At 42.6% G+C, this 19,074-nt stretch overlaps 1 protein-coding gene and 1 pseudogene across 4 annotated transcripts; both read right to left on the reverse strand.

The window, feature by feature from the left end:
- Window positions 1–1,318: 1,318 nt before the first annotated feature.
- LOC110513417 (zinc finger protein 2 homolog) lies at window positions 1,319–7,448 on the reverse strand. Of its 4 annotated transcripts, XM_036939273.1 has the most exons (5): window positions 7,333–7,431; window positions 7,144–7,180; window positions 7,015–7,086; window positions 4,348–4,531; window positions 1,319–3,986 (listed from the first exon to the last, which is right to left on the reverse strand). In XM_036939273.1, exons 1-5 carry the CDS (start codon window positions 7,341–7,343, stop codon window positions 2,689–2,691), a joined length of 1,602 nt encoding a protein of 533 aa, XP_036795168.1. In that variant the 5' UTR covers window positions 7,344–7,431; the 3' UTR covers window positions 1,319–2,688. The 4 variants fall into 4 exon arrangements, with proteins under 4 accessions (XP_036795168.1, XP_036795169.1, XP_036795170.1 ...); XM_036939274.1 differs by having other exon boundaries at window positions 7,144–7,448; XM_036939275.1 differs by lacking the exon at window positions 7,015–7,086 and having other exon boundaries at window positions 7,333–7,447.
- Window positions 7,449–9,144: 1,696 nt separating this feature from the next.
- Window positions 9,145–18,264, reverse strand: LOC118937793 (annotated as a pseudogene).
- Window positions 18,265–19,074: the final 810 nt, after the last annotated feature.

The raw sequence follows: 19,074 nt of genomic DNA on the forward strand, positions 1-19,074 counted from the left end.
ACGTGTGGTTGTATTGTTTTTATATTTGCAAATAAAATCTAAAATCACAAATCTAAGGTATTTATAGAAACAACAAAAACAGCTTGGTTAGAGAAATTCTTTGCTATTGTCTTTCAAATGAGCTCATGGCTAGATGCCTTTATAGGGCGTGTAGCGGTTCTCTGAATGGAAGACGCAAAAGCGTCCCGCCAAGGGCTTATAGCGGACTTAGGGGTGCAGACTAAGAAACTTATATTGATCAAATAAACCTCACATAAGCCATTCGTTTTTTGATTGACCAAAATCATCACATTTTCATTGACCTCCACACAAAAACTCCTTGCCTGGTGGAGCGGGGAAAAAACGCCACCTGCTGGAGGGCGACAGATTTTCCCTCGAGTTGGGCCTCTCTCTTTGCCTCTTCTTCTCTGGCAACGTTCTCTTTGAGCGTCCACATATTTTTTTATTGGCAAATGATTTGCCTATTTATCAGCCTACTATTCCGTAATGAATAGAAATAGTGATAACAGGGCAGATATTCCTTACACTTTCTGTATATGTTCATACAAGTGGCCACAGGAAACTTCTTTGATCAGAGGTTAGTTTGTTTAATATAGTTTGCAACCCGAAGTTTACACTTACAGCAATTTACAAACAAGACACTCAGTTCTCAAGATCCTGTTTTCCCTTTTTATCCCCTACTATGGTTCACCCCTTAACTTTAATACAATATAAACTAATAAGTAATAGTTGCTAATACAAAGATTTTTCAGGTTATTATTACTTGCAATTAGTTTCCCAATCCTTCTTCCTCTTGCCCGACCGAGCCCCCTGTCTCATTGACAATTCAAAATACAGATTCATTCATTATTATTTTTTCTTTATCAATGTGTGTCTAACTGTGTGCTTGTGTGTGTATTTGTGTGTGAGTACAAGGGCATAGGTGTGTGTGTGTGTGTGGGTTTGAAATTGGTGGAGGGTGGTATGTGCATTAACATTAGTGTAGTAACACATTAAACATTGGTTTAGGTGTTATTACATGATCGGTTAAAGTCATTATGTTATTCATTTAAAAAGTTGTTACTCACCTGACTGGTAACGTAACTTATTACAGTAAGTGGAAAAGTTATTACGACAACAATTCAACATTTTATCATTAACCAACAAGATATTACATTTACCAGTTTTATTACATTATAAATGTAATAAGGAGAATTTGAAATCAATATAGATTTATAAAATATACAATTTAAGTGATAACTTCTTGTTTAGAAGATAATGGATTGAATGTATTAATCATTTCCCCCACACACAGGTTCACTATGACATGTTATCATAACATTTATCCATTTAGAGCCCAATGTGTGATATTACATAGACACAGTGGAGACCTGATGCTAGATCAGAGCTGCATATTATGCTCCACAGAGGTTACCATGGTGATCAGACTAAGGCAACTGTTTAACCTTTATGGGAACGGGGGCAGTATTGAGACGTTTGAATGAAAAACGTGCCCAAAGTAAACTGCCTGTTGCTCAGGCCCACTTTCTCAGGCCCAAACACTCTAAAGTTTCCAAAACTGTCAAAATAATGTCTGTGAGGAAAACAGAACTGACATGGCTGGCAAAAACACAAAGAAAATCCAACCAGAAAAAAAAGAAATTCAAATCACAGGCTTTTATTTTGTAAAGCTATAGAAAACCCCTATGTCCATCCACCAGATTGCAATTGATATAGCTTCTACTAGCTGTCAACTGTCTTTATTCAAGGTTTTGAGGCTATTGTTTTGAAAAATGAATTAGTATTTTGACTTAGAGTCTGGTGACTGCTAGGGTCACATCAGTGGTTTTGCGCGCAATGAGGAAGGTACGCTCTTGCTAATTTGATGTTCAAATTGAACACAGTCCTTTCCGTATGAAATATTATAGTTTATTTACATTTCAGACAACCTGAGGATGATATAGACACGTTGTTTGACTAGTTTCGACAAAGTTTGCCAATAGCTTTTAGAACTTTTGTTTGCATTTTTCAACGAGGGAAACTGGTGGATTACTGAGTCAAGCGCGTCAGCTAAACTAACTTTTTTTAATATAAAGGACTTTATCGAACAAAAGCGCCATTTGTGATGTTTCTGGGACTCTTATGATTGCAACCAGCTGAAGATCTTCAAAGGTAAGTGATTCATTTTATCGCTATTTCTGACTTTCTTGACTCCTCTACTTGGCTTGAAATTGTTTTTCATGCTTTTGTATGTGGGGCACTGTCCTCACATGGTGGTCTGCTTTCGCCGTAAAGCCTTTTTGAAATCTGACGCAGTGGCTGGATTAAAAAGAAGTTAAGCTTTATTTTGATGTATGATACATGTATTTTCATGAATGTTAGTAGTTCTATTTCTGTCATTTTGAATTTCGCGATCTGCAATTTCACCGGATGTTGACGAGGCATCCCGCTATCCCAAAGAGTTAAGAATGGGAGATGGATACGACTGTTCACTAGATGTTTTCTACTGATCCTTTATTTAGGGATCTGGAACCGGTGCCAGATGGGAGGAAGATGAAATACAGCATGTTTGTGTTTTCTGGTGTTTTCTCATTGGCCCTAAATAAACAAAGCTCTTCCCACCTAGACAGACATAAGATTCCTTCTCCAGTGTGTGTTCACTGGTGTGAATAAAGGGTCCATAACTGACTGAAACGCTTCCCACACTGATCACAGATATAAGGCTTCTTTCTCTCCAGTGTGTGTTCGCTGGTGTTTAGTCAGGTTGCATGCCTGATTGAAGCTCTTTCCACACTGATCACAGCTATAAGGCTTCTCCCCAGTGTGTGTTCGCTGGTGTGCAGTCAGGGTGGAAGCTAGAGCAAAGCTCTTTCCACAATGATCACAGCTGTAAGGCTTCTCTCCTGTGTGTGTTCGCTGGTGTATATTCCGGTTTACTGATTGAGAAAAGCCCCTTCCACAATGATCACAGCTATAAGGCTTCTCTCCAGTGTGTGTTCGCTGGTGTATAGTAAGGGAGGAAGCTAGACCAAAGCTCTTCCCACATAGACAGACATAAGTTCTCACTCCAGTGTGTGTTACCTGGTGTCTAATCAGGGAGGAAACTACAGCAAAGCTCTTCCCACAGTGATCACAGCTATAAGGCTTCTCTCCTGTGTGTATTCGCTGGTGTATAGTTAGTTTTTCTGATACAGCAAAGCTCTTTCCACACTGATCACAGCTATAAGGCTTCTCTCCTGTGTGTATTCGCTGGTGTTTATTCCGGGTTACTGATTGAGAAAAGCCCCTTCCACACTGATCACAGCTGTAAGGCTTCTCTCCAGTGTGTGTTCGCTGGTGTATGGTTAGTTTTTCTGATACAGCAAAGCTCTTTCCACACTGATCACAGCTATAAGGCTTCTCTCCAGTGTGTGTTCGCTGGTGTGTAGTCAGGTGGACTGACTGAACGAAGCTCTTCCCACACTGATCACAGCTATAAGGCTTCTCTCCACTGTGTGTTCGCTGGTGTGTGGTCAGGTGGACTGACTGAACGAAGCTCTTCCCACACTGATCACAGCTATAAGGCTTCACTCCAGAGTGTGTTCGCTGGTGTGTAGTCAGGTGGACTGACTGATTGAAGCTCTTCCCACACTGATCACAGCTATAAGGCTTCACTCCAGTGTGTGTCCGCTGGTGTATGGTTAGGACTCCTGCACTAACAAAGCTTTTCCCACAATCAAGGCAGGGGTAAGGCTTCTCCCCTGTATGAATTCTTACATTAGATTTGAAGGTGTTAGAAGAAGCAAAACTCTTCCCACACTGAATAATGAAGCCACTCTGGCTTGTGAAACTCTTCCCAAAGTCAGAGCAGCAGTGGTGAGGTTTCTTCCCTGTACGTCTCTGCTGGTGTTTCTTGAGATGTTCTGATCTGGAGAGACTCTTCTCTGTCTCGTCAGCAACAGGATGTTGTTGAGGCTCCCCAGATGATAAGCCCCTCCCACTGAGAGAACAACACTTAGGGGTGTCCCCTGTGAAACAAAGACATTGAATAACTGGGTTGTCAATATGAGTCCATAAACACATACTATTTAGCAGACTTACAGGAGCAATTAGGGTTAAGTACCTTGCTCAAGCGCAGACAGATTTTTCACCTTGTCGGCTCAGAGATTTGAACCAGCAACCTTTATTAGTGGCCCAACGCTCTAAACCACTAACCTACCTGCTGCCCTTATCAATATACACTCATTGGCCAGTTTATTAGGTACAACCCCCTCCATTCATGAAACTGGAGCGACAATTTACTGGCCACTGAGTGTTTACTGTTTATCAATCAATTAACAGAAGTTGTAGAATCAGATTGTAGTCTGATCCACACCCCATTGTTCTTACTTGATGAAATCAAATCTCCATCTCCCTCCTCGTGTCCTTCTCTCACAGTTCCACTCTGCCCTGCTGTTTTCCTGCAGTCGACCAGCCACACAGACACCCTCTTCAGATCCATCAGTAAGGCGTTACCAGGAGAGTTGTGACCAGGGGACTCCGTCAGGGTGGAGGGGGACGGGCTAGCTCTGTCCTGGAGACCACAGGAAGTATTGTACATAGAACATCATCAGACAAAACATTTGATTATTGTATTCTATAGCTGACTGGTGCATCCTTATAATACCTCCTTTCTCCTGAAGTGTGTAACCAACCGTTCACTACTTTCCACAAATGTACAATTTTTTTTCCTAATCACTTTTTCAAAATGGAAGTGGTCCTTGTAATGCCCCTCTGTCTTATGTTCAGAACCTTTGATTGAGCATTCATTGGAGTTGAACACATCGTTCACCCCTGAGTTAGTCTTGGTTAACCCAGAACTAATGTCTCACGTAATTGGTCAGCCGCTCTATTCAGTTCTGGGTTAATACGTTTTAGGAGAGATGATGAAACGAGGAGGACGCCAACACCTGCCAAATCGTGATTTGTCAAAATAACCAGAGGAAAACCTAAACACCTGACCTACTGCTGCTCATTATGATGTATTTTCTTAACCTTTATTTAACTAGGCAAGTCAGTTAAGAACACATTTTTAGTTTCAATGACGGCCTAAGAACAGTGGGTTAACTGCCTTGTTCAGGGGCAGAACAACAGATTTTTACCTTGTCAGCTCGGGGACAAGGGGGTTATATCGGGGGTTATATCCTTCCTGTATGGCCCTGTCCAGGGGTGTCCTCGGATGGGGCCACAGTGTCTCCTGACCCCTCCTGTCTCAGCCTCCAGTATTTATGCTGCAGTAGTTTGTGTCGGGGGGGGGCTAGGGTCAGTTTGTTATATCTGGAGTACTTCTCCTGTCCTATTCGGTGTCCTGTGTGAATCTAAGTGTGCGTTTTCTAATTATCTCCTTCTCTCTTTCTTTCTCTCTCTCAGAGGACCTGAGCCCTAGGACCATGCCCCAGGACTACCTGACATGATGACTCCTTGCTGTTCCCAGTCCACCTGGCCGTGCTGCTGCTCCAGTTTCAACTGTTCTGCCTTATTATTATTCGACCATGCTGGTCATTTATGAACATTTGAACATCTTGGCCATGTTCTGTTATAATCTCCACCCGGCACAGCCAGAAGAGGACTGGCCACCCCACATAGCCTGGTTCCTCTCTAGGTTTCTTCCTAGGTTTTGGCCTTTCTAGGGAGTTTTTCCTAGCCACCGTGCTTCTACACCTGCATTGCTTGCTGTTTTTGGGTTTTAGGCTGGGTTTCTGTACAGCACTTTGAGATATCAGCTGATGTACGAAGGGCTATATAAATAAATTTGATTTGATCAGTCAGGAAGTTAAAGCTTGGTCGCAAATGGGTCTTCCAAATGGACAATGACCCCAAGCATACTTCCAAAGTTGTGGCAAAATAGCTTAAGGACAACAAGTCAAGGTATTGGAGTGGCCATCACAAAGCGCTGACCTCAATCCTATAGAAAATTTGTGGGCAGAACTGAAAAAGTGTGTGCGAGCAAGGAGGCCAACAAACCTGATTCAGTTACACCAGCTCTGTCAGGTGGAATGGGCCAAAATTCACTCAACTTATTGTGGGAAGCTTGTGGAAGGCTACCCGAAACGTTTGACCCACGTTAAACAAGTTAAAGGCAATGCTACCAAATACTAATTGAGGGTATGTAAACCTCTGACTCACTTGGAATGTGACAAAATAAATAAAAGCTGATAAATCATTCTCTCTACTATTATTCTGAAATGTCACATTCTTAAATAAAGTGGTGATCCTAACTGACCTAAAACTGGGAATTTTTACTGGGATTAAATGTCAGGAATTGTGAAAGACTGAGTTCAAATGTATTTGGATAAGGTGGATGTAAACTTCCGACTTCAACTGTTTCAAAACAATCCAGATGTCGTTGTTCCAATGTTTTTTCAAGTTCTAATGTAAAAAAACGATATATCAAAACTATTTTCTTTTAGACATATGATATTGTGATTACTCTGAATATCACACATGGACATTTCCTATGGGCGGATATGGAATCATTCAATATCCTGTGATAGGCCTATGTGGACATCTTATTTTCTCAATAGGACGACAAATAATGACAGTAGGCCTACATTGTATATTTTAAGCTCTAGACTGAGGTCCACATCAGGGTCTTGATATGCTAAATAAGGACAATTTCTGATGCTTATTTGCGCGGAGGATATGCTCAATAATTTGACTAAAATTAACTCCATATCATTCTTCGACACTAGCTATCATTGTTGTGTTACTTCCGCATAAAGACGCGCGCAAACACAAGCTAAAAGCACCGTAACTGGTAGCCTAGCAACAAAAATCACCTATTTTCAATGGTCGTTTTCTTTATTTGGGCGCAACAAATTAGTGTATAAACGCTGTGTGATCGAATTGACATCTGAAGAAACAATTTGAGGTGTTCAAAGAAGTTAACCGATACATAATTGGTGTAGGCGATGCCTAATTATTTCTCCCTGGTTCTGACTTGACCTGCCGGTTGAGCATTGCCTTGTATCATCAATCTGTGTGCGATGAGCTAGTAGGCTACTTGGCTGAAATTACCACCATGGTTTCTTTTCTCCTGCTGTTCAAATCGAACTCATGGATGTGGAGGATCACACGTGAAAACTGGACCTAGACATTTAAAACACCACAATAGGTAAACTATTAATACAAGTCAACCAAACTTACCTGATCCATCGTGGAAGCTGACGTTACTGTATTCTTTCTAAAAAAAATTAAAACGACACTAAATGTGTATGCTACAGTTACTTTCTTAGTCACAGCGTTCAGATAAAGAAAAGCTAGACCACAACTTTATAAATATCAAAACTCCATTTCAGTTGTGACAAACGAACGTCTCATTTAGACTAATCTTACATTAGAAACATCCTGCAAATCCTGTGGAAATGTGTTTGGTTTGAAAACTAGATAGAGGATGGTAACAAAGTACTTCCTGTTGATGCTTTCCGGCTTCTTCTGTGGTGTTTAAGAGGTGCCGCCATCTACTGTACATAGTCATCAACACCTCTCTTCAAGTGGGTGAGGCGGTTTAGGGAGTCATTATGCTAGAAAATACTTTTGTATTATATCATGAATCTATTTAAACGGTACATTACATGTTTCACTGTTTTAGAATCATCCTGAATGATAGTAAATGATTTATGTCCACGTGTGGTTGTATTGTTTTTATATTTGCAAATAAAATCAAAAATCACAAATCTAAGGTGATAGAAACAACAAAAACAGCTTGGTTAGAGAAATTCTTTGCTGTTGTCTTTCAAATGAGCTCATGGTTAGATGCCTTTATAGGGCGTGACCACAGACCACAAGTGACCACAGGAATCAGAGGTTAGTTTGTTTAATATGGTTTGCAACCCGGAGTTTACACTTACAGCAATTTACAAACAAGACACTCAGTTCTCAAGATGGTGTTCTCTTTATATCCCCTACTATGGTTCACCCCTCGCAGGGTGACATCCCTTAACTTTATTACAATATAAACTAATAATTAATATTTGCAAATTCAAAGATGTTTCTGCTAGGCGGAGTTCAGATTGTTATTTGCAGTTTCCCAATCCTCCTTCTTCTTGCCCAACCGAGCCCCCTGTCTCATTTATTTTTTTCCTTTATTTAACCATGCAAGTCAGTTAAGAACAAATTCTTATTTTCAATGACGGCCTAGGAACAGTGGGTTAACTGCCTGTTCAGGGGCAGTTAGACAGATTTGTACCTTGTCAGCTCGGGGGTTTGAACTTGCAACGCTCTAACCACTAGGCTACCCTGCCGCCCCATTGAATATAAGAACTACCGATGAATTGTTATTTCATTTATTTATTTTTTATCATATAACTGTGTGCTTGTTTGTGTACAAGTACAAGGGCATAGGTTTGTGTGTGTGGGTTTGTTATTGGTGGAGGGTGGTATGTGCATTAACATTGGTGAAGTAACACATTAAACATTGGTTTAGGTGTTATTACATGATCGGTTTAAGTTATTACGTTATTCATAAAAAAAAGTTGTAACCTGATACCAATAACTTATTACATTAAGTGGAAAAGGTTATTAGACAACATTTTATCATATTAACCAACAAGATGTTACATTTACCGGCTTTATTACATTATAAATCTAAAAGTTATTACATTAACCGTTGTTACAAGACACAGTATACATAGACCTTGCCTTGAACTCATGGAAATAATTATCCAATGTATTATTGATTAGATTTAGGATCATTTTAATCAATATAGATATATAAAATACACCATTTAAGTGATAACTTCTTGTTTAGAAGATAATTGGATTGAATGTATTGATCAATTGAATACATGAATATACACCTATTGTTGAAACATTATTCTACATAATGACATTTAATAATAGTATTATCATGAGTACATGAAAGAAGATACAATTATCCCCCCCCCCCCCCCCCCCCCCCACACACACAAGTTCCCTATAACATTTCCTATGAGAACATTTATCCATTTAGATCAATGTGTGATATTACATAGACACAAGGGAGACCTGATCCTAGATCAGAGCTGCATATTATGCTGCACAGAGGTTACCATGGTGATCAGACTAAGTCAACTGTTTAAGAATGGGAGATGGATATGACTGTTCACTAGATGTTTTCTAATGATCCTGCATTGCTTGCTGTTTGGGGTTTTAGGCTGGGTTTCTGTACAGCACTTTGAGATATCAGCTGATGTAAGAAGGGCTATATAAATACATTTGATTTTATAGTTTATTTAGGGATCTGGAAACTGTGCCAGAAAGGAGGGAGATGAAACACAGCTATAAGGCTTCTCTCCAGCGTGTATTCGCTGGTGTGAATTCAGGTTATCTAATTACAGCAAGTTTGTGCTTTCTGTTTCTTTCTCATTGGCCCTAAATAAACAGAGCTTCACTGGTGTGAATAAAGGGTCCATAACTGACTGAAACGCTTCTCACACTGATCACAGATATAAGGCTTCTTTCTCACCAGTGTGTGTTTGCTTGTGTGATTTCAGGGCCAGTGACTGATTAAAGCTCTTTCCACAATGATCACAGCTAATAAGGTTTCTCTCCAGTGTGTGTTCGCTGGTGTCTAGTTAGGGTGGAACCTGCAGCAAAGCTCTTCCCACACTGATCACAGCTATAAGGCTTCTCTCCAGTGTGTGTTCGCTGGTGTGTAGACAGGGAGGAAAATACAGCAAAGCTCTTTCCACACTGAACACAGCTATAAGGCTTCTCTCCTGTGTGTGTTCGCTGGTGTATATTCCAGGTTACTGATTGAGAAAAGCCCCTTCCACACTGATCACAACTATAAGGCTTCACTCCTGTGTGTATTCTGTGGTGTGCAGTCAGGTGGGAAGCTAGAGCAAAGCTCTTCCCACACTGATAACAGCTATACGGCTTCTCTCCAGTGTGTGTTCTGTGGTGTCTAGTCAGGGTGGAAGCTAGAGCAAAGCTCTTCCCACACTGATCACAGCTATAAGGCTTCTCTCCAGTGTGTATCCGCTGGTGTGAATACAGGTTATCTGATTGAGCAAAGCTCTTTCCACAATGATCACAGGTATAAGGCTTCTCTCCTGTGTGTATCCGCTGGTGTCTAGTTAGTTTTTCTGATTGAGCAAAGCTCTTTCCACAATGATCACATCTATAAGGTTTCTCTCCTGTGTGTATCCGCTGGTGTCTAGTTAGTTTTTCTGATACAGCAAAGCTCTTCCCACACTGATCACAGCTATAAGGCTTCACTCCAGTGTGAGTTCGCTGGTGTGCAGTCAGGGAGGAAGCTACAGCAAAGCTCTTCCCACACTGACCACAGCTGTAAGGCTTTTCTCCAGTGTGAGTTCGCTGGTGTGCAGTCAGGGAGGAAACTATAACAAAGCTCTTCCCACACTGATCACAGCTGTAAGGCTTTTCTCCAGTGTGAGTTTGCTGGTGTGCAGTCAGGGAGGAAACTCTAGCAAAGCTCTTTCCACACTGACCACAGTCATAAGGCTTCTCTCCAGTGTGTATTCGCTGGTGTCTAGTTAGTCTATCTGATACAGCAAAGCTCTTCCCACACTGATCACAACTATAAGGCTTCTCTCCTGTGTGTGTTCGCTGGTGTGTAGTTAGGTTGCCTGAATGTTTGAAGCTCTTTCCACACTGATCACAGCTATAAGGCTTCACTCCTGTGTGTGTTCGCTGGTGTGTAGTCAGGCTGCCTGAATGTTTGAAGCTCTTCCCACACTGATCACAGCTATAAGGTTTCTCTCCTGTGTGTGTTCGCTGGTGTATAATCAGGGCGGAAGCTGCAGCAAAGCTCTTCCCACACTGATCACAGCTATAAGGCTTCACTCCAGTGTGAGTTCGCTGGTGTATAATCAGGGCGGAAGCTGCAGCAAAGCTCTTCCCACACTGATCACAGCTATAAGGCTTCACTCCAGTGTGAGTTCGCTGGTGTGTAATCAGGGTGGAAGCTACAGCAAAGCTCTTCCCACACTGACCACAGCTGTAAGGCTTTTCTCCAGTGTGAGTTCGCTGGTGTGTAATCAGGGAGGAAACTATAACAAAGCTCTTCCCACACTGATCACAGCTGTAAGGCTTTTCTCCAGTGTGAGTTTGCTGGTGTGCAGTCAGGGACGAAACTCCAGCAAAGCTCTTTCCACACTGACCACAGTTATAAGGCTTCTCTCCAGTGTGTATTCGCTGGTGTCTAGTTAGTGTTTCTGATACAGCAAAGCTCTTCCCACACTGATCACAACTATAAGGCTTCTCTCCTGTGTGTGTTCGCTGGTGTGTAGTCAGGTTGCCTAAATGATTGAAGCTCTTCCCACACTGATCACAACTATAAGGTTTCTCTCCTGTGTGTACACGCTGGTGTGTAGTCAGGCTGCCTGACTGATTGAAGCTCTTCCCACACTGATCACAACTATAAGGCTTCTCTCCAGTGTGTACACGCTGGTGTACAGTTAAGGTTCCTGCACGAGCAAAGCTTTTCCCACAATCAAGGCAGGGGTAAGGCTTCTCCCCTGTATGAATTCTTACATTAGATTTGAAGGTGTTAGATGCAGCAAAACTCTTCCCACACTGATCACAGTGAATAATGAAGCCACTCTGGCTTGTGAAACTCTTCCCACAGTCAGAGCAGCAGTGGTGAGGTTTCTTCCCTGTATGTCCCTGCTGGTGTTTCGTGGGGTGTTCTAATCTGGAGAGACTCTTCTCTGTCTCGTCAGCAACAGGATGTTGAGGCTCCCCAGATGATAAGCCCCTCCCGCTGAGAGAACAACAGTGTATGTCCCCTGTGAAACAAAGACATTGAATAACTAGGTTTTTGAAATACAGGTCCATATATAGTATTATTTTTGTAAAAAGTATTTGTTATTTAGCAGACGCTCTTATCCAAAGCGACTTACAGGAGCAATCAGGGTTAAGTACCTTGCTCAAGAGCAGACAGATTTTTTACCTTGTCGGCTCAGAGATTTGAACCAGCAACCTTTATTAGTGGCCCAACGCTCTAAACCACTAACCTACCTGCTGCCCTTATCAATATACACTCATTGGCCAGTTTTTTAGGTACAACCCCCTCCATTCATGAAACTGGAGCGACAATTTACTGGCCACTGAGTGTTTACTGTTTATCAATCAATTAACAGAAGTTGCAGAAGCAGATTGTAGTCTAATCCACACCCCCCATTGTTCTTACTTGATGAAATCAAATCTCCCTCCTCCTGTCCTTCTCTCACAGTTCCACTCTGCCCTGCTGTTTTCCTGCAGTCGACCAGCAGCACAGAAACCCTCTTCAGATCCAGCAGTAAGGCGCTACCAGGAGAGTTGTGACCAGGGGACTCCGGCAGGGTGGAGGGGGACGGACTAGCTCTGTCCTGGTGACCACAGGAAGTATTGTACATAGAATATCATTAGACCAAACATTTGATTACTTTAGTCTAAATCTCTGATTGATGGCTGCATCCTTATAATACCTCCTTTCTCCTGAAGTGTGTAACCGTTCACTACTTTCCACAAATGTCTTGTATATTTCACTTTGGCAAATTTTTCAAAATAGAATTGGAATATTTTTTACAAAATTTAAAAACGTATAAAACTTGACGGTAGAACAAAGAGCAGAACAGAAACGAAAAGCTCCACCCCCTCTTTCAAGATGTAGATGTCGCCTCCCTTTCCAAGGTGTGAAAGATGGTAACACCTGCTAAATCATGTTGTTCAAATAACCAGTGATGAAAAATCTAAACACCAGAACTACTGCTGCTAGTTATCCCACTTGGAGCATGTTGAGAAAAATGTCAGTCTCATAGTTTCAGTATCCATATACAGTACATACATAGAAGAAACCATCAGATATAGGGGTATTGTGGCATGTTGTGACGGCCCTGAATTTTTCTGAACCGTCTCAGTGTTTCTCCTTCCAATAGGGTGCTTTCCCTTTAATTGCCAATTAAATAGCCAGCATCAGCTGCGCAAAAGTGGGGTTGTGATGGAGACGGGAATGAGGATGTGTTCAACCCTCAGTTCTGAAGCTTCTCTATTCCGGTTGTTTTGTTGCCGTTAAACGTGTGTTTTGTAGCCTAATAGAGTTTACCCAGGATCGGATCCACTCTTTGTGTCCGTGGACTACACCTCTCCGTTTTTCGTGGCCTTTCTCCGCTGGAGATCTGTTGGCGGATTGGATTGTCTGACTGACCGACTGACTACAACCTTTTTGTATACGGTATTTCATTTGTTTTGATGTGAGGTATACTGTGATGATTTATGTAGTTAGTTGTAGTTGAGGACTTAGTAAGAGTTGATACGCTTTAAAGTTCTGTGGTAAAATAATTGTTATATTGATTGTATGATTAATACTGGGTTTACGCTACACTTGAATGAACGGACAAACATCGCGTGACTAAGGTCACTGGAGTTCCCTGAACTCCTTTACCGGGCTGGACTCTTTATGCCCGAGGTACAGGACATTTCTGGAGGAACCAGAACTCATTGTGATATTATTATATGTGTGTGTAATCATTGGTGTTGCTAATACAACCCACGCATAAGAATATAGTAGTTTTTTTTGAAGTTCTTTCCAATGTTTTAAGGGTTTATGAAAAGTTGATTTCCATGACTTTAACATAAGTCCTTTGTATTGGTGTAGACTTGACGGACCAGATGGGACTCATTCCCTCCCAAACCAAAAGGAGAAACCAATGTTTTCTCTGGTAGGCACAACCTACCTGGCACCCCTATAAATAATAACCAAGTCAAAACCGTTACATAAAAAATGGCACCCCAGATGGGACAGCTCAACATTGAGAACTAACCAAAGCAAATCTTTTGTGTGGAATTAAAACAATGGATTCACCCCAAGATAATGTGCTCATCCATGTCATACCTGTCAATGGGAATACACAGGGCCATTCTGACCATCAAGCTGACAATACAAATCATAATGTGAATGGAGATAATGGAGTTGATTTGGGCCAGAGCCCTAGGAATCTGAATGCTCGGTCTGGACCACAGGCCACAGGAGGTCTAACCAGTGTAGTGGCAAATCGGTTCAAGTATGACACAACCAAGAACTTTGTGAAAATCAATATAGACTTTTAATACAACAGTATCATAAGCCGGAGCGGTCCGCGGAACACACACACTTTTTCAGAGCCCTCGCTCTGAGTTATACACCTACCATATAAGTCCCTCCCATATGCAAATGAAGTTACATCCCAATCCGTGCTTCCTGCTTGTTCAGCCCAATAACGCCCCCATCTGCTTTCCATTAGATCCTAATGGTGACAAGACCCTTGCTTTGACCCTTCACTCAGCTTAATGCGTTCTCCTGTTTGTGTGTTATCTAGGGTCAGCAGACTATGTGTCTCTTCTGTTTTTAGCATGCTCAGCTATACTAAAAATACTATACATTCCCCTTTCCTGTGGCCTGTGTTCATACCCTGTAATTAACTCCATGTGTCCCTTTTGGTGTCTTTCATCTCCTTTAGCTTTAGGGTGCCTAGCTGTTCTGGTCGCCTTCTCTTCATATGGTTGTCTAAGATCAAACAGACTTGTCTCCTGTGATGTGATTGATGTCTGTAATCCATCAATTGGTCCTTTGGCTGAACCCCCCGTCCTTAGATAACCTCTGATCTTTGTATGTCCAGCTGCCCTAGGTATTGCCCTCTCCCATGGCCCCACTCTGGCTTCCTGTCCTATACAATAGACAATGTACCTTACCAGAATGGCAAATGCATCCCTCTTTTATATAGGACAGTATATTTATCCATATATGTACCTAATTTCTCCCACACCAGTTACTCACTTATTGACATGGATCTGTGTGGAAGTACTGAGCTAGCCCTCCCTCTGACACCCAACCTTCCTCCATTGTCTGGTTTATCTCCAGAGGTTGTAGTCTTACAACTTCAAGGTGACATCCTTGATATTCGTCGGACTCAACAACATCTCCAAACTCTTATCCACCATAATTTCAAATGTCTGAGGGAAGAGCAACAGAGTGCCATGGAATTCAGAAACTCACTGAGCACTCTAACCCACATGCTGACAGAGCTCAGTGAGAGTGGAAGACGGGAAATGACTGGTGCCATGGACAGGCAGTTTGACTACCAACGAAACCAACTCACTGCCACTCTCCAATGGCGCCTGCAACATCATCACACTGAGGTCCTCAAGGACGTTAATTCTGTTTTTTTCTCCCATGGTTAACACTGTAGACCACTTGCAGACAGAACTCTCTAATTGTGTTAAAATGTTGGATGACGTGTCTGTGGACATGGCCTCCATTAGGCACAACTCCTTACACAGAGTTTCTCTGGTGTCCACTTCAGTTCAGACCACTGAGGGCCAAGCTGGCACCTCTGAACAGCCAAGACCAGGCCATGCTGCAGCCACCCCTTGCAGGATGCAATCCACCATGCATCCTGGTGTTCATTTTCATTGTCCGATAACGCCCCCCCCCCCCTACTTCCTCAATCCCTCCTAGCTCGTTTGTTCATGGTGAATTGAGTAGACGTCATGTGGGGGCGATGCCCATTAAATTGCAATTTCCCACCTTTGGGGAAAAAAAGATGACAGTCCTGAACCGCTAATGTATCTAGAAAGATGTCGAGACTTTCTTGCCCTCAATCCCTTGGCTGACGAAGAACTCCTTGCCACATTGAGGACTGTGTTGCATGGGACAGCTCGACTGGTGGGATGTGGCACGTCTCACCACTACCTCCTGGGCTGACTTTGAGGCCAAGTTTTCCTCTGCATTTCTGTCTGAGGACTACACAGATGAGCTGGCAGACAGAGTCAGGAATCGAGTGCAAAGCGAGAAAGAGTATCCGTGACTTTGCATACGGTTACCACTCCCTGTGCAGAAGGTGGAAACCTGGCATTGAGGAGGAAGAGGTTCTTCAAGATCAATTTAATGACATCAACCCACTACTAGCCAGTCAACTCCGAGAACGAGTCACCACTGTCGATGGACTGGTTCGCTTGGGACAGCAGTTTGAGAAGGACAGAGAATGCCAACAGCAATATGACCAGAGAAAGAAACAGACACCCTAACAGTTACCCAAGACAGACTATCAACAACAGCTAGAGTCTCCAGCCAAGACCCCTCTCATGTTCTGTTGGAGATGTAGCCAAAAGGGACATTCTTCAGCTACATGTCCAAGACCGTATCAAGTAAACCCTTCCAGAAACCAGAAATCACAACAGGCCAACACACCTAACTATTTTCACAGGAATCACCATCCTACTCTGGGTGCTTTAACCAGAGCTGAAACCCCAAGAGTCACTGCCTACGCCCCCCCCCCCCCATCGACATCCCCTTCCTTTCAGTTAATACCGCACCAACTGGTGTTACCCCTGTCCATAGGCCCATGGACAGGAAGAGCCATCTTGGATACCGGGTCATCCTACACACTGCTCAATGAGAAACTGTGGAAGGAGGTTAAAGGCCCACAATACAACTTGAAGCCGTGGACAGAAGGTCCACTCTCTGGCTGATGGTGAGGCTAGACGACCACTTGGATGGAGTGAGGTAGAGTTCCGCCTGTGTAACCGCTCCTATGTGATTCCTTTGGTTATCCTACAAACCAAGAACCTTGCTTTTCCTGACGTGTTGGGAATTGATTTCATGTACTTCAGTGGTGTCCAGATTGATATAGTGGAGGAAGCACCTGTTTCCTTTTCGACTTGCGGTAACTCTAAATCAATAGCTGTTTAGTATTCAGAAAACATTCACTTGCTCGACCATTCTGAAGGTCATGCAACTGTTACATGCAACATTTTTTGTGAATTTAACAGGACAGATGTTGCTCTCTAGTTTTATGATGTAACAAAGGTCTGGTTGAATGTATTCTGCCACTGTCTTCTTGTCTCAGCTGAGTCAAGGCATATGAACTAACAGGTTATAACAACGCAATGATCACAACATGTAATATGGCTATTTTTCTGGCTTTCTTCCCTGGTGATTTTTACCTACACACCACTACTGCAAGTTGTAGCTTTGCCCTTATTATTTCTCCATGGTTCTGACTTTACCTGCTCGTTGCGCATTGTCTTGTGTCAATCTGTGTGCTTTAGGCTAGTAGGCTACTTTGCTGAAGGACAAAATATCCCACGTGTTTATTACCACCATTGTTTATGAAACAGTATAACTTTAGACCGTCCCTCGCCCATACCCGGGCGCGAACCAGGGACTCTCTGCACACCCACGAAGCATCGTTACCCACAAAAGCCGCGGCCCTAGCAGAGCAAGGGGAACCACTACTTCAATGTCTCAGAGCAAGTGACGTCACCGATTGAAACGCTATTTGGCGCACACACCGCTAACTAAGCTAGCCGTTTCACATCCGTTACATTTATTTTGTTCAAATGGAACGAATGGATATGGAAGATCAAAGATGATTAAACTAGACATGTTATACACCACAGTAGGAAAACTGTTAATAAGTCGACATAACTTACCCGATCCATCGTTGAAGCCGTTCTTTCTTCAAAGTTTCTTCAAATAAAAAACGTGACAGTAAATCTGTAGCTAGCCTACACTAGTTACTTTATTTGTTACCGCGTTCAGATAAAGCTAGACCAGAACAAACGTAAATATAAATATCAACACTCGACTAACGTTGTGACAAATATATGTCTGATGTAGCCTAATCTTACTCCAGAAATATCCTGGATATGATTTGAATCTATTAAAGTAAATAAAACGTCCAACACCCTATTCACCAAAAATACTGTTGTTGTCTACCTCTACCCCAGAGTCTGTTGGAACAACGTCCTCTTCCGAGATTCCAGATAGTTTTAATTGTCTGAGGCCCAGTAAGTGTGGCCTAAAAAATACCAAATTACAAGCTATACGTGCTGCGAACCATGCAGCATTTACAGCAATGCAACCTCCGAAGTAGTCAGTGTGTTACAAGCATTTCGCTACACCCGCTATAACATCTGCTAAACACAAGTATGTGACCAATAAAATTGGATTGATTTATAATTCTTCCGCTTTACAGACCAGATCCAGAGATGTTGAGAAGGAAGTGGTCTTCTTCTTCTTTAGTGTTATGGCGGTCCGCAAAACAATGACTATTGGTGCACTTCCCCACCTAGTGTATTGGCTGTGTATCAGCCTACTATTCTGTAGTATGAATTCATTACACTTTGTGAAAAACCAACTAACCCTACACCCATTAAAACCTCATCATTATTCCACTACTTTGGCCCTCTAATTCAACACCAGGCCAGCATCCTGGGAGGACAGGATATTATCCTTCAAAACACCTTGTAAATATGCAGTAAAATATTATACACCCAAGTACTTCTCAACAGCTGCCACCACAACATCTAACCACTGTGTTTTACATTCTATTACTGTGGTACAGTTGACAACCATGGCCATGAACTTGGCCAAAACTTACTGAAGCATGTTATTCCTGTCACTCTCTATTGACCTCGGCCTAATTACAGAGACCCTCTCAGGATCCCTCACCCTGGACCCATCTCACTCTATTGACCTCGGCCTAATTACAGGGATCCTCTCAGGATCCCTCACCCTGGACCCATCTCACTCTATTGACCTCGGCCTAATTACAGAGACCCTCTCAGGATCCTTCACCCTGGACCCATCTCACTCTATTGACCTCGGCCTAATTACAGAGATGCTCTCAGGATCCCTCACCCTGGACCCATCTTCCTCTAGTGACCTCAGCCTAATCACAGAGATGCCCTCAGGATCCCTCACCCTGGACCCATCTTCCTCTACTACTTTCTTCACTGCATCAGCATACAACACCTTCTACACTACTGTGATCCTGGTAACCTCAACCTGTCTTTCTCTCACTGGACACATCTGATCTCCAGCACCATGTGTACCCCTACAGTTTATACACACAACTTTTTACATCAATACTACACATTCCTTTCTCTCAGGTTCTCCTGCACACTTCTCACATCTAGGAATGTCCCTGATACACACTGCTGGAAGGAAGTTGTCAAGGAAGGGAGTTTGTGTTTATACGGGAAGCACCGATACACTTACCGTCAACCAATCATGTCAATGTCGATTTAATACAGAGCTTTAAAGCTTGCCAGCTTGTAGTCTTGAAACTCGGACATTAGTTACCTTTGGCTCGTTCAGCCATCCCAATG

This window comes from Oncorhynchus mykiss, chromosome 12 (assembly GCF_013265735.2).
Source record: "Oncorhynchus mykiss isolate Arlee chromosome 12, USDA_OmykA_1.1, whole genome shotgun sequence".
NCBI lineage: Eukaryota > Metazoa > Chordata > Actinopteri > Salmoniformes > Salmonidae > Oncorhynchus > Oncorhynchus mykiss.

Excerpts from the sequence above, each read along its gene's own strand:
- LOC110513417 (XM_036939273.1), bottom strand. Across the intron at positions 7,087-7,143 it reads CAGCTTCCACGATGGATCAG|GTCCAGTTTTCACGTGTGAT; the intron begins GTAAGTTTGGTT and ends TTAAATGTCTAG. Across the intron at positions 4,532-7,014 it reads GGAGAAAAGAAACCATGGTG|GACAGAGCTAGCCCGTCCCC; the intron begins GTAATTTCAGCC and ends TGTGGTCTCCAG.